General features: G+C 47.3%; 1 protein-coding gene across 1 annotated transcript; it reads right to left on the bottom strand.

Moving 5' to 3' along the window:
• Positions 1 to 666: 666 nt before the first annotated feature.
• Ltbr (lymphotoxin beta receptor) lies at positions 667 to 7066 on the bottom strand. Its single transcript, XM_076854041.1, has 10 exons — positions 6779 to 7066; positions 6554 to 6650; positions 6118 to 6243; positions 5890 to 6042; positions 5441 to 5537; positions 5186 to 5283; positions 3044 to 3151; positions 2678 to 2751; positions 1958 to 2174; positions 667 to 1594 (listed from the first exon to the last, which is right to left on the bottom strand). The coding sequence occupies exons 1-10, from the start codon at positions 6872 to 6874 to the stop codon at positions 1353 to 1355; spliced, it is 1308 nt and encodes a 435-aa protein (XP_076710156.1). The 5' UTR covers positions 6875 to 7066; the 3' UTR covers positions 667 to 1352.
• Between the last annotated feature and the right edge of the window lie 7049 nt (positions 7067 to 14115).

Genomic DNA, 14115 nt, shown 5'->3' with positions numbered 1-14115 from the left:
GGGGGGGAAGCTGGGGATATAGCTCAGTGGTAGAGCACCCCTGGGTTAACTCTCTAGTACCCATTCTCCCTAGAAAGTTAGCATTTCTTATTAAGTTCATTCTTAGGTGCTTTATCTTTGTAAGAGATAAAGAAATGAGATCTTTTAATTTTTTAAAAACTGTGTCTCAGTTTTCTCATTTGTTAAATAGGAGTAATATCTACCTTGTGGAGTTGTGAGGATAAATAATTTGTGAGGATTAAATAAATTAATTAATAAAATGTTTAGAATCCTGCCTGACATGTTGGCAATTTCTGGCCAAAGTTGTGTTATTACCTTATTATCTGAATTACATATGTGGGTTTCTCACAGAAATACCTTTGTGGGGTTAATTATATTTTAATATCTTGACCTTTGCCTTTGATATTGCCCTGATGGATTAGGTTTCTATTTAAATCCCAAGAAGCTAGCCAGGCATGGTAGCACAGGCCTATAATCCCAGCAGTTTGGGAGGCTGAGGCAGAAGGATTGCAAGTTCAAAGGCAGCCTCAGGAATTTAGCACTAAGCAACTCAGTGAGACCTTGTCTCTAATAAAATTCAAAATAGGGTTAGGAATGTGGCTCAGTGGTCGAGTGCCCCTGAGTTCAATTCCTGGTACCACCCTCCAAAAATCCCAAGAAAATAAATTATTTGAATCTCAATCTCCTCTTTATTTGCATGTGGTTAAATTCATAAATATACTTGCCATTTTTCCCCTTCCCAAACTCTCCCCCATACCTAGTAACCCTTCCCAAACCCCAGTTTCCATTGACTTGCTTTCCTCTCCTCCAGGAGGTGAGAGGAGGGATGGTCCTCCACATAACTTCATCTTCATTCAGGGTCCATCTCAGTTCACATGAAGTATGGGCCCTCAAAGGGCCTCTGAAACTCGGGGATGAGCACCACAAATCCTTTAGAGGTCCCAGGATGTCCTTGCAAGTGAACATGTGACTGGCTTCCCTGTGGGCCATGCTTTGGGTGCAGAGTGCCACAGTGGGCAGAAGTTTAGCGTCATATGCCCTGTCCGTGCCTGAGGCTGAGCTGCTGCAGCCCCAGTGGGCAGGTGGGTCTGCAATAAGGTCTTGGGCTTGCTCAGGCAGTGGTGAGAGTCCTGTAGTGGGCACTGTACCCAGTGAGTACGTGACCCTGCTCTCCAAGAGGTGTCTGAGGCCCGGTCCTTTAAAGCTCTGCCTCTCAGAGCCCTGCGCAGGCTCCATGTGAGTTCTGTGTAGGTAGGCAGCCTCTGAGGAGAAGGTACTCTTGGGCCTCTCTTTTCCTTGTGTTTCTCAGACACCGTCAAACACGGGTGATCAACTAGCTCCTTGGGCCCCTGTTAGAGGGCATGGCAACCCATTGTCTCTGTCTCAGCCAGATGCCAAGCTTTCCCATCTTCTTGGTAGGGTGTAGAGAGCTCAGAAGATACAGGGGCACCCTCTTCAGGAATGGGGTATGGAGGCTCAGGGGGAGCTGTGGGGTCTCCAGGACCCCGTGTTCCCCCCAGTACTGGACCATTATAGATGTAGATGTTGCCAGTGACAGTCACAGAGCCACCGGTGACATGAATACCATTGGCACCTGGGGGAAGGGAAGTGGAATGAGAGAGGTCAAGGGAGCCTCGTGAAGGAATGCCCCATAATGGAGCAGACTGCTGCTCCCTGAAATCTTCCAGCCTCCTGCTCTTCCTTCCCTGTCTCCTCTCCCATTTGCTACTGGCTTCTTGAGCTCTAGGTATATTTCTGTTTCTGAGTTTTTCGCTCTTCCTCTCTCTAGTTGTGACACTCTGGCTGGTTGTCAGGAACTCTGTCTTGACTCTGCTTTGGTCTTTTTGTTTCATCTGGCCATATTTCCCCTCCGTGCTACCATCCCTCCTTTTGCTTCTTTAACATCCCTTCCTCTCCACACTCCCTTCTCCTTGCTGGCCTGCCCAGGCTCACTCACCATGGGCCACATGGCCTTGCTCCCCAGACTCGGCCTCCAACTCCCTGGTCTGGATCAGAGGGCTCTGCTGTTGTAGCACCACTTCTTCCAAAGCTGGAGTTGGTGGGGGCCCACCAGGGGCTGGGGACAAGTCTCCAGGGTTGGGCAGAAGTGGCTCTACCAGGTCAGGGAAATGTGGGTTGGCTTTCGGAGGAGGACACGAAGGGGATTCCTCCCCCTATGGAAGAGAGACAGAGAATCAACCAATGATGAATGACCGAGATCCCCATCTTTTATATCCTTTGCCATGCTTCGGCAATTCACTACCAGTTTCTGCTCCTCACCAGGCCCCCTTCCTCAGGGCCTTTGCACTTGATGCTCCCCCCATTTCCTGGAGCACTTTCCCCAAGACACCTCTCTGGCGGGCTCCCTCATTTCTTCTCTGCTCAAATAGGAACTACCAGAGAGGACTTTCCTGCCCACTCTGTTTAAAATAACATACCCTGATCCTTTGTCACTGTCCCCCTTCCCTGCTTTATTTAGTATTATATTAACCTGATACTTTGTTAACTTTATTCTTATTCCCCAGCATGTAAACTCTAGGAGGGGGGGTGCTTTCCTTTGTTCATTGCTGTACCCCCATTTCCTAGCACAGTGCCTGGCACATGGCTTAATAAACTATTAGTTGAATGAATGAATGTTGAAGCCTGAAGAGTTTTTCTGGTCTGCTCCCCGCTGTACCTCATCACCTCCGCCCCTTCTTGCTGTCTTCTCAGCCTCCACCATTACCTCTGGATGCGTCTTGAGCAGGGATCCTGCAATGCAAAATGAAATGGGTGAAAGGCCTCCAGCCCCCAGCCTTTCCCCCGCCACATCCCATCCTCATGTGTTGCTGCCCATCTGGGATCCCAGAAAGAACAGGCTGTTATTACTCCGTCCCCTGCCTCAGAATGAGGGCTGGGTGGAGAGAATGACATTTATTTTGGGGGACAGGCATTAAGAGTTTTGAGGGGGTGGGAGGAGGTAGAAGAGTTTGCCCTGGGGAAGTTCAATGTCCCTCCCGACTCCCAACCATCCATGTGGGAGCTGAGGGCATCTCCTTCCTACCCAGTTTCCTGCAGAGAGAGGGATGGCTCTTCCAGGTGCAGGCGAGGACAGTGGTGAGGAGCAGAAAGGAGACCAATGGCAGCAGGATGGCCAGCACCAGCATGGTTCCTGCCAGGACAACAGATGGGGCGGGTGGTGTGCGTGTGTGATGATGGCCGGAAGGGCAGAGGGGGAGGAAGCCAAGGAGGAGGCTTCCTGTTCTCTGGCAACTCAGAGAAAAGGGGGAGCAACTTTTTTGCTCTGGTCATAATGTAGAATTAGAGCCATTTCCCTTGGGTTGTAGAGAAGGGAACTAAGCAGGGCTTGGGGAGGACCTCTTGACAGCCACAGAGACCCTGTTGTGGAGAGATATGCTGAGGTAGTGTACATGCCTCTTGCTCAGAGACCACCAATGGGGCTTCCTTGTAGGTGAGAGATATGAGCTTGGGCAGCTGGTTTTCAAAGGGCTGGAAGTGGTGGGTGGGAGGCAGTAGGGGAGGGTTGGTCTTGGGGTTGTAAAGACATTCAGGACACAAGGTAGAGCCATATTTCTGTGGACTTGGCCATCTTACATACAGGCCACTGCAGAGGAGCTGGGATTGCTGCTGTATATGTTACACCTGGGTTTCTTCCCCGTGGTGTGATTTTAAGTCATATCATTTATTTAAATATCAAATTTTCATATACAAAATAAGCAGGTTAGCTTATATACTCTCAGTCATTTCTAGCTCTAACATGTCAGTTGTATTTGATACATAATTTAAAATTCTGAGAGGACATAGAAAGATATTTAGGATATACTGTTGAGTGAAAAATCAGGTTACAGGGGTTGGGGTATAGCTTAGTGTGAGAGCTGTGCTTAGCATGAGTAAAGTCTCTGGGGTTCAATCCCCAGTACCAAAAAAGGAAAAGAAAAGGAAAGAAAAGAATAATTAGGTTATAAAATATTACAATCACTCCATTTTAGTTAAAAATTTATATGTATACATATGCACAAGAAAATGACTGGGAAAATATATAACAAAATAATAAGAGTGAATATGCTAAGCAATGGCTCTGTGAGTAAGTTTGTTTTGCTGAATTTTATCTGAATTTTCTAATTTTCCATGGTGTGCATACATGATAGCACGGAATTTAGAGTAAGAAAGACCTAAGTACAGATCTTAATAATTCCAATTACCACCTGAGTGATCTTGGGTAAGTCACTTAATTTCTTTGAGCTTCCATTTCTTCATTCTGTCAGTGAGAATAATAATAGAATCTACTTTGTAGAATCATTAAGAGGATTAAATGAGATAGTGAATGGAAAGTATTTGGATTGCCTGACATAGTTCTCAATAAATGGAAGCTATATGTCAGTTATAATTATATCTCAGTGTAGGAGTATTTCTTGGCATCTTATTATATATAACTTTAAAAGTATGTGTGTACCGGTCAGAATGGCAGTCCTCAAAAATACAAATAATAATAAATTCTGGAGAGGATGTGGAGAAAAAGGAACACTTTTACATTGTTGGTGGGATCGAGAATTAGTAAATCCACTTGGAAATCAGTGTGGAGGTTCCTCAAAAGACTAGGCATGGAGCCACCATACTGACCCAGCTATTCCGCTACTTTATATTTACTCTGAAGAATTGAAGTCATCATACTACAGTGATACATGCATACCCTTGTTTTTAGCAGCACAATTCACTGTAGCCAAACTATGGAACCAGCTTAGGTGCCCATCAACGGATGACTGGATAAAGGAAATGTAATAAATGTATATTCAGAAAAAGAAAAATGAAATTGTTATTTGCAGGAAAACGTATGCAACTAGATATCATTAAGTTAAGTGAAGTAAGCTAAATGCAAAAAGTCAGGGGTCATATTTTTCTCTCATATGTGGAAGCTAGAGAGGAAAAAGGAAAAGAAAGGTGGTGGTGGGGCAGGGATCTCGTGAAAATCAAAGGGAGGTCCGTAGAGGAAAGGGAGTAGGGAATGAAGGCAGGGAGGGAGGGGGAAGTGATATTGGACAAATTATATTGTTATAGTGTGTGTATGTACAAACAGGTAACAACAAATCCCATCATTATGTACAACTATACTGCACCAATTAAAAAAAATGTGGAAAAAAAAAAGTGTCCTGACCCCACCTTGTGTCCCCCAGTCCTCACCCCTCACCTGGCATCTCAGGAGGCAGTAGCTCTGGTGGTTTTATGCAGATTGTGTCAGATTCAGGGGTGCCTGGAGCTTCTTCCACGAGGCCTTGGTCCTCACACCTGCAGAAGAAAAAGGATTGATTGTGATCTCCTGCTCCTGTCTCCAGTGCCTAACTCAAGGGATACGGGGTGGAAGTGGCCAGATGAGCGCATGGAATCAAGGATGGGAGCAGCTGAGCTTCTTTGAGGGTAGAAGGGCATAGGCAGGGGCACTCACCTGGTGTGGGGTTGGCAGTGGGCGTAGCGAGAGGAAGTGTTCTGGAAGTGTCCTGCCTTACAGGGGATACAGTTGTTGTCATCCTCCCTGATTTCATCTGGCAAGAGAAAGGAAGGCCAGCACAGGTGAATGGGCAAAAGGACCCTATAAAGGGTCTCCTGTTTGCCAACCACCCTGTGTTGTAGCTCTCACCTTCCCCAGCTCTGCTCTGCTGCCTGCCATTTTGCTCATGCTTCCTCAATGCTGAGAGGAGCCCCCTGTGCTCCAGCATCCATCCCAGTTCCATTCCCTGCAAACCCCTTCTGTGATTCTTTTGCATGGAATGAGAAGAAGCATTTTATGCCAAAGAGACTACCTGGCATTGGCCATGGCACAGTTCCATGCTCCCTGCCCTCATTCAAGCTCAACACTCAGCCTCCTTTCGTTATCTGCCCTCAGTGACCTCTGACCTTTAAGCTCGACTTCAGTGCCGGGCGGGCACTCTGAAAGTAGATCACAAAACACACACTCAGGGGCTCGTTGGGCACAGAACATTCCTGGCTGGCAGCGACACTCTGTTTTGCGATGGCTGGTGCAAGGCGCAACCTCCTTGAAGCCCAGCACTGGTGGGGAGATGGGAAAGCTCAGAGAAGGGCTATGCTCCAGGAAGTCCCAACCCCGAGCACATCTCCACTCACCTGGGTCACAGGGACGGCACATCTGGCAGATGGTGAGGTGGTTCCAGTGCTCATTGTAGGAGTTTTCAGCGCACATGGCACAATGTGTGTCCTGGCTATGGTTGCATTCAGCTGTGACATAGGTGCCTAGGATATGAGTGGGGCAGCAACAGGGCATCAGGACAGCCGGCATTCCACTGTCACCTCTGCTGCTTGCTTGCTTGGTGACTCCAAGCCTATCCTCAGTCTCCTTGCCCCCTGCATCCTACATGGCTGTCCAGCTACTTTTCAGTGAGGAAAAGGACTAAGAGGCCCACTGAAGAGGGCAAATCTCAGTGCCTGCATATGGAACAGCCCATGTTTCTCATTGTTACTGTGGACACTCACTGTGGACAATGTCCACATTTCCTCTAACCCACCTCCATGCCCCAGGCTTCCTGTGACCACCGCCTCTCACCTGGGGGGCAGCGGGAGCAGCAGAGCTGATGCTTGGGCTCGTAGTACTCCTTTTCCTGGTCCCAGCAGGTTTGGTTCTTCGATCTGTATGGGGGCACCTTCAAGGGGAGAAGGAGGTGAGGGAGAAGAATGAGTCAGGGGTCAGCTTGAGAGGGCAGAGGGACTGGAGAGCAGGCTGCTCACACCCTCTTCCCTACCATCACCAGCCACTGGGCCCCTCCCTCACCAGCTGGGGCTGGGATGTCACTAGGAGCCCGCAGAGGCCCAGCAGGAGTGACCCCCAGGCCAGGCCGCAGGGAAAGACCGCCCAGGGCAGGCGCATGGCGGCCACTGGACCCGTCGACCAGGCGTCTGGAGGCCTGGGAGGAAGGTGGGAAGCCTATACGTCCAAAGCGGCGATGGCGGCTACTTCCCAAGCCCAGCGGCTGGGCCGACGTGCCCCCCGGGGCCGGGAGCGGCCGGGCCTGGCCTCCAGGGCTCCAGCGGCCAGGCTCAGGAAGTGGGAGTGGAGCTAGCTGGCCGCGGGGGCGGGGACAGGGAGCGCTGGGAGCTAAGACCGGCCTGTCGCAATCGCAATGGGGGAAGAGGAACAGGCTTGGCTGCCTAGATGCAGGGCGGGAGGGGGTGGCAGGGAAAGCACGTGAGGACAGCAGGCCCGGAACCCGGCCTCCTCCCTTCTTCGGAAGCCTGACCAGGAGAGAAGGGCTGCCAGAACAGGAGGCCCCAGCTGGTGGGAAAGGGGCAACAGACAATGGACAGCCCTCAGGCAGGCCTCCAAGAGCCTGGACCCAGAGGAGTGTACAGATAGATGGGTGCCAAATCTGAAAAATGGAGGTTCCAGGGACCGACGGAGTGCATTGAGCAGAGACTCAGGAATAACTAGCAGAATGTAGCTGTCTGGAACCCAGAATTCCCTCTTGGCAGACGCCTGCGTGCCTGCCCTGCTTTTTAAGACAAACTAGAAGGGATAGCAAGTCAGATGGGTCTCCACCCTGCTGACCCAACCCACTAGGCGACTTGAGAGAGTGCAGCTGGTCCTGAGCCCAGAGTGAGTGGAGAGGATGTGCAGACTGAGTTCCTGATGAGTGGGCACAGCTGGGCATGCTGCTGGGAAGCCTAGTCCCAGCTTCCTCACCCAAGTGCAGCCCCCTCACCTTCAGGAGGAGACTGAGGCTCAGGGTGCCAGGTACAGGAGACCCAGATTCCAAGGTTATTTAGCCTGGTGCCTGCCCCCTTTCTTTCCACCATCTTCTTTCAACCTATTAACCCTCCCCCAGGGCTGTTTGCAGTGTTGCCACCAGCCTATTGGGTCTCCAAGTTTCAGTGCTCTTGGCTAACTCCCTTCTGTGCTTGAGGAAACACTCTGGCTCTGGGAAGCATCTGCTAGACCAACTGCGCCTCCCTAGGAAAGCTGTCTCTGTACCCTGCTTTCTTAGTAGACTCTGCAGTGACTGGAACCAAATGTTTGAGTCTAGCATACGCTGACTCATATGTGCCCAATACAGATTTATGGAATAAATGAACAACGTGCACCTTGCTTAACCGGTCCATGAACTGGACCAGGGTCCAGAGCTCCTGATTTCCAGGTCCCAGATCATTTCAGCAACCACACTGCCTCCTTGTAACTCAGAGGTGTCTCCTTTGGGATGAGGGGCTAATTTTTCCCTTGAGATAGGTCACCTGTACTTGTCCCTGACAACTTCTGTTCAGCACTCATCTTTACCCTGGTTGGTAGATGGCCATGCAGGCTCTTAGTGGAGGAGACAGGAAATGTTGGTGCAGGAGTATGGGGAGGAGATGTTACAAAGACTGAAGGGATCTGCCTGAGTGTTAGACTCTGTGAGGAGCTCTCTCCTCACCCTCAGGCCTAGCACCTGCATGCTGTTGGCAACTGTGAATATGAATGAGCCATGGCTTCCTGGAGAGGGAAGAAGTATCTAGACAGTGGGCACTGCTCAGGGCTGCAGTTCTTTCCAGATCTAGGGCATTGGGCTCACCCTGAGCTCTTAAATGCATAAAGGAATGGGTATCTAGTGGCTTTAAATCCTTTTTTCACTTTTAAAAATTTTTTATTATGGAAATTTTATAACATAATAAACAAATGGAGAAAAAAATAATATTGGGACCTGCTATGTCCTCATTACCCCTTCAACTCACGGTCAGTTTTATTTCTTTATATGCCTCCTTCCCACACTAACATACATGCTCTGTTAATCCCCCTTGATTATTATGAAGCACATTCAAGACATCATGTCATTTCATTTGAAAATATTTCAGGCTTTTACTCTAAAAGAAAGGGACTCTTTTCTTTTAGTTGAGGTAAAACATGAATGAAGTGCATGAAGTACACAAATCTTATACATACAGGTAGGAAATATGAATTGGTGAATTTTCAACCTTAAAGATTCTGTGTATCCCTCCAGAACATTTCTTGCACTACAAAAGGTTGCTGCATGCCCTTTGCAGGCACAGATAACCACTCTCTCAGATCCTTTTTAACCTCCGCAGGCTGAACTGGGCTTCTTTTCTTGTGCCAGTAAGCAGCTGATTCACTTTGGTATCTGTTCTCCACCCTTTCCCTGTATTGGGAACTACATTTCCCAGACTCCTTTTACTCTGACTTCTGCATAGGTTCAGCCAATAGGAGGCACTGGCAAATGACAAGTGGGTGAGGAGAGAAGACGCCAGGCCATCTCTCCCATTCTGTTTTCTGGCATCACTTGTGGCTGGTTATATTTTTTTCTACACTCCTTCCACAATCCCATTTCCTACTGGGGAGTCCCCACTATTTTGTTCCTGCTAAATAGCTTTGCGAGCTTCTTGGTCTCTAATGCTGGGATACCCTTCTGTCTTCCAGCCTAAAGGAGGGAAGCTGCTTCCTGCTCTGTTACTTTCTTACTGTCTCTTTTGGCTTCTCAGCTATTCCATTACCCATATATCAATTCCATGTTAATTTTTTTTCCATTTGGAAGAATGTTTCATATTTCTTGCCTGGCCTATGACAGACACATCAATAAATAGCTGTTATGCCTACCCAATCGACAGAGACTCACAAAGACAAAAAAATCCATGATTTCTTGTGGGCAGGGTACCATCTTCACTTTTTTCCTTTCATGTTCTTTGCCAGCTTCCTTGAAGTTTTACTGAGGTCCATTGGGCAGCACCAGACCCAGACTGAGTGTCCCATACACACTTAGAACATATGAAAGTGATGTGGTGGTACACGCCTGTAATCTCAGTGGCTCAGGAGGTTGAGGCAGGATTGTAAGATCAAAGCCAGCCTCAGCAATTTAGAGAAGCCCTGTCCCAAAATAAAAAAATAAAAATGGCTGGGGATGTGGCTCAGTGGCTAACTGCCCCCTGGATTCAATCCATTGGTACCCAAAACAAAACAATAGCAATAATAACACAAGTGACAGTGGGGTCTCCGCCCAGGCCTTCTTCAGAGCAGGTTACTGAGAGGTCCTTCTTCCCCCAGGCCCTTGAAGAATTCCAAAAGGAGATCAGTATGAAGAGAGTCTTTCAAATGTTCTTTCTTTCTCTCTTCTGTCCCACACTGCTGGTGCCCTTGGATAGGGTCTGGCAAACACTGAAAAATGAATATAACTGATGAGGGCTGACTTTCTCTGCAGTTGTTCTCAACTGGGGGTGAATTTGCCCCCCAGAAGACATTTGGCAACATCTTCAGACATTTTTTGGTTGCAACTGTTTTGGAGGTACTACCATTTTCTAGGGCATAGAAGCCAAGATGCTGCTAAATATCCCATAATGCACAGGCCAGCCCTCCACAACAAAGAATTATCTGGCTCAAAATGTCAGTAGTGTGGAGGGCGATAAGCCTTGTCTTAACCAAGAGAATAAATTTTTAATGGTGAACTTCTAAGCATTTTTCCAGACCCTATCTGGACTAGACTAAGAGTGAAAGGGAGGGATTTTCTGGTCCATCATTTTAGATTCATATCCCATAAATAAACATAAAAGGATTGCTGTTTTCCCCAGTATGTATCCCAGGGTGAAGCAGTTTTAAGTGGTAAGACTAAAGAGTTATATTTAGCCAGATTTGGTGGCACATGCCTGTAATCCCTGTAGGAAGCTGAGGCAGGAGGATCGCAAGTTCGAGGCTAGCCTCAGCAACTTAGGGAGACCTTGTTTCAAACTAAGATTTAAAAAAAATGCTGGGGATATAGCTCAGTGGTAAAGAGCCCTTGGATTTAATCCTAGTAACAACAACATAAAAAAATAGTTGCATTTAATTAACTCATTTTTACTCTAGAAAGGATATAGGCTGAAAAGGAAAAAAGTGAGGGAAATTTAGGTAAATTAATAATTCACAAATAAATGATTTATCAGAGGAAATTAGAATGTTAGATGTTTGGGGTCTTCTTTCTCATTTTTTGCACAAGCCTCTCTGTCAAAAATAAATCTTAGGCCTTACCAAAAAGAGGCTAATTCTGCTGTCCTCTGCAGAATGGATCAACAAATCGTGACCACTAGACACTGAGGTCACCAAGATGAAAAAGCTAGGTCCCTGTCCTCAGAAAACTCACAACATGATGCATACATATGTAAGTATGCACACACACTCTCGCTTTCTCTAGCATAATCATAGTAAAGAGCAGCAAGTACTGAGATAGGCTCTCCCTGAGAGTGTGGAGGAGAATGATTCCTTCTATCATTGTTTGTCCCTGGAGCACAAGAGGCAGGAAAAGCTTCCAACTCATAATCTTTATCCTACTGAGGGTCCTCTGGTTTCAGTTCTTTCCATGCAACCATTTTTTTTTTTTTTTTTTTTTGGTACTAGGGATTGAACTCAGAGGCACTCAACCACTGAGTCACATCCCCAACCCTATTTTGTATTTTATTTAGAGACAGGATCTCATAATTGCTTAGCACCTTGCCATTGCTGAAGCTGATTTGAACTCTCCATCCTCCTGTCTAAGCCTCCCCAGCCACTGGGATTACAGGTGTGTGCCACCGCGCCTGGCTTCTATGCAACCTTTGTACATTTTATGGCCATACCAAGAATTAGAAGGTGGCTGAAGTTTGGACAGGGCTGGGACTCTGGGAGAGGCTGAGAGGAGCCCTAGAAAGTGGGTGCTTCCTAGATAAGATCAGTAAGACCCCTGACTTCCCATACAACAAGACTCCACTTCTGTCATGTGGGTTTTTTTTTTTTTAACCTTTATTTATTTATTTTTATGTGGTGCTGAGGTTCAAATCCAGTGCCTCACACTTGCTAGGCAATGGAGCCACAACCCCAACCAAGACTACACTTCTGGAAGTCATGGAAGCAGTGTTGAGCTTGGAAGCAGAATTGAGGGTGGTGATGCTGCACAGGGAGGAGGCTTGGTTTTCATTCTGGCCCCACTTCAACTTCTGAGTGACTGTGGGTAAGTCACTTTGCTTCTCTGGGCCTCAATCTCTCATGACTTGAGCAAAGGGCCATATTCAGGTTGGCTAGCAAGGCCTTTGAAACCATCTGGCCTGCCTTACCCACCTCTTCCTATCTTATCATTTTTCAAATGGGAATGCTGGGGCCCAGAGAGATAAATTGCCTGTTCCAAAGTCACACAGTTTAAAAGCAAAAGTGGAAGACATAGAATAATATTTGTAACATGGTCACACATGAAAAAAATTGTACATTTAATATAAGAAAATACATATAAATCTATAAGGACACACAAAAAGATACAGGGCTGGGCATGATGGGACACGCTTATAATCCCAGTGACTCAAGAGGCTGAGGCAGGAAGATCACAAGTTCAAGGCCAGCCTGGGCAATTTAGTGAGATCCTGTCTCAAACTAAAAAATAAAAAGGGCTGAGGATGTAGCTCTGTGGTAGAGTGCCTCTGGGTTCAATTCCAGTACTGGGGGAAAAATTTGATAGTGACATATATACAAATTATAGTGGGTCTTTTTTGGACTGAGGGAAGGAAAAGAAATGAAGCAATGAAAACAGTTATTATTCCTTTTACTTGTGTATTGCTGGGAAATGATTATGACAAAATATATTTGTGTATTATTTCTACACTTTTAAAAGATATTATTTCAAATGGAGCCCTGACAAAAGCACAGGTCTCAGCTTTCTATTTTTCTCACAACAAGCTTGCTCTGGCCCATTCCGGATCTACAATGCTGTGGTCTCTAAGCTGCTCCTGTACCTTGGCAGGATGTGCCAGGATCACCACACTCTCCAGATCAGACCTTTCAGTTCTCAGCCCTTGAGATGAAGACTGTTTGTCATTAATGGCTGGATTTCAGACACCAGCTAGCAAACAGAAAAGGCAGGGGGGGTGCTTCTGAGTATCTACTAGATCAAACAGAGAGCCACATATCTGTTTGTAGGACCCTAATTTACGGACCTCACTCAACTAGAGGTGTCTGGGTTTCACAGGGAGGCAGGGACAGTGCAGAGAGAGCTTTTCTCAGCCCCAAGGAGACAGTCCAGTACCCAAAGAACTGATGAAATCATGGTCTCTACATGGAATTTAACAGACCCTTCCTGGCTTTCAAATCCAGGTACAGAAGAGCCCTCAAGGAGGAGAAGAATTCTGAATTCTGTTTATAACTCTGATGCTATTCAGTTTTATGACATCAGGTCAGAAAACCAGCTTATCTTTGTGGAGGGCCAGTTCTTTTTCTGGAAAGTGAAGAAAAAGCCAATCTTTCCTTTTCCTAGGGGAGGTTTCACAAGAGATGGCAAGGTAAACCACCAGATCAGGTTTAGAATCCTGGTTAACACCTGCTCTTACTTTTAGAAATCACAAAAGACAGCCACAAGGTTAGGTTGTACCCTGAGCCAGAGGACCCTCCTTCTCTCTTTGCCTGGTGAACTCATTCTTTGCCATCCAGTTGAGAGGCCAGCATCTCTGGGATCTCACCTGGAAGTGAGAGCCTCCCTTGGACTCTCAGAGTGCTTGGTTCTTATCTCTGCCTCTATATCCTTATCTTACTATATATTGCAACTACCTGTTTGCAGGCCTGCTTCTTTCCATGAGCATAGATCAGTGCTCAGGCAGGTCTGGGCTTGCAGGTCGGAGCACATTGGAATGCCCAGGCCTGCTGCTGGAGGGAGGGAGGCAGGAAGAGCCAGTGACCACACTCCTGCACTCTGGGCTGCCTGCTGCAGGACCCAAGGGTGGTAGATCTGACTTGCAAAGGGCCTGAGCTATGTAAATGGATCTCCTGTGTCTCCTTGGGTCCTCTTTTGGGGCTAGATTCTCTGACCCTTCCCTTTCCACTCACTCACTGCTTCCATCTTTACTATTTGGCTGCATTATAATCGAATAGAGGTCTGGAGAAAAACAGCCCCAACTAATTATCCCTCTTCCACAGCAGTGTAGATTTGGACCATGTGCACCCTCTTCCTCCCAGACACCCAGAAATGACACATCCCTTTTTGCCCTCTCAGTGCTCTCTGTCCCTGCCTTTCCCTGTGCTCCCAGTCTCCCAGTCTTTACCCACAGTACCCTGCTTGGCCCCTAGGCTACCTCTCAGTGCCCACATTCCTGCAACCCCGTGACCAAACCAGGGGACGTTACACATTCTTGGCCTGGCAGTCA

The sequence above is a fragment of the Callospermophilus lateralis genome, chromosome 4 (genome assembly GCF_048772815.1).
Source record: "Callospermophilus lateralis isolate mCalLat2 chromosome 4, mCalLat2.hap1, whole genome shotgun sequence".
NCBI classification, from domain to species: domain Eukaryota; kingdom Metazoa; phylum Chordata; class Mammalia; order Rodentia; family Sciuridae; genus Callospermophilus; species Callospermophilus lateralis.
This window is presented reverse-complemented; position numbering and strand designations above follow the sequence as displayed.

Excerpts from the sequence above, each read along its gene's own strand:
- Ltbr (XM_076854041.1), bottom strand. The coding sequence starts at position 6,874 with ATGCGCCTGCCCTGGGCGGTCTTTCCCTGCGGCCTGGCCTGGGGGTCA. Across the intron at positions 6,651-6,778 it reads TGACATCCCAGCCCCAGCTG|GTGCCCCCATACAGATCGAA; the intron begins GTGAGGGAGGGG and ends CTCCCCTTGAAG. Across the intron at positions 6,244-6,553 it reads CTGCTCCCGCTGCCCCCCAG|GCACCTATGTCACAGCTGAA; the intron begins GTGAGAGGCGGT and ends CTCATATCCTAG.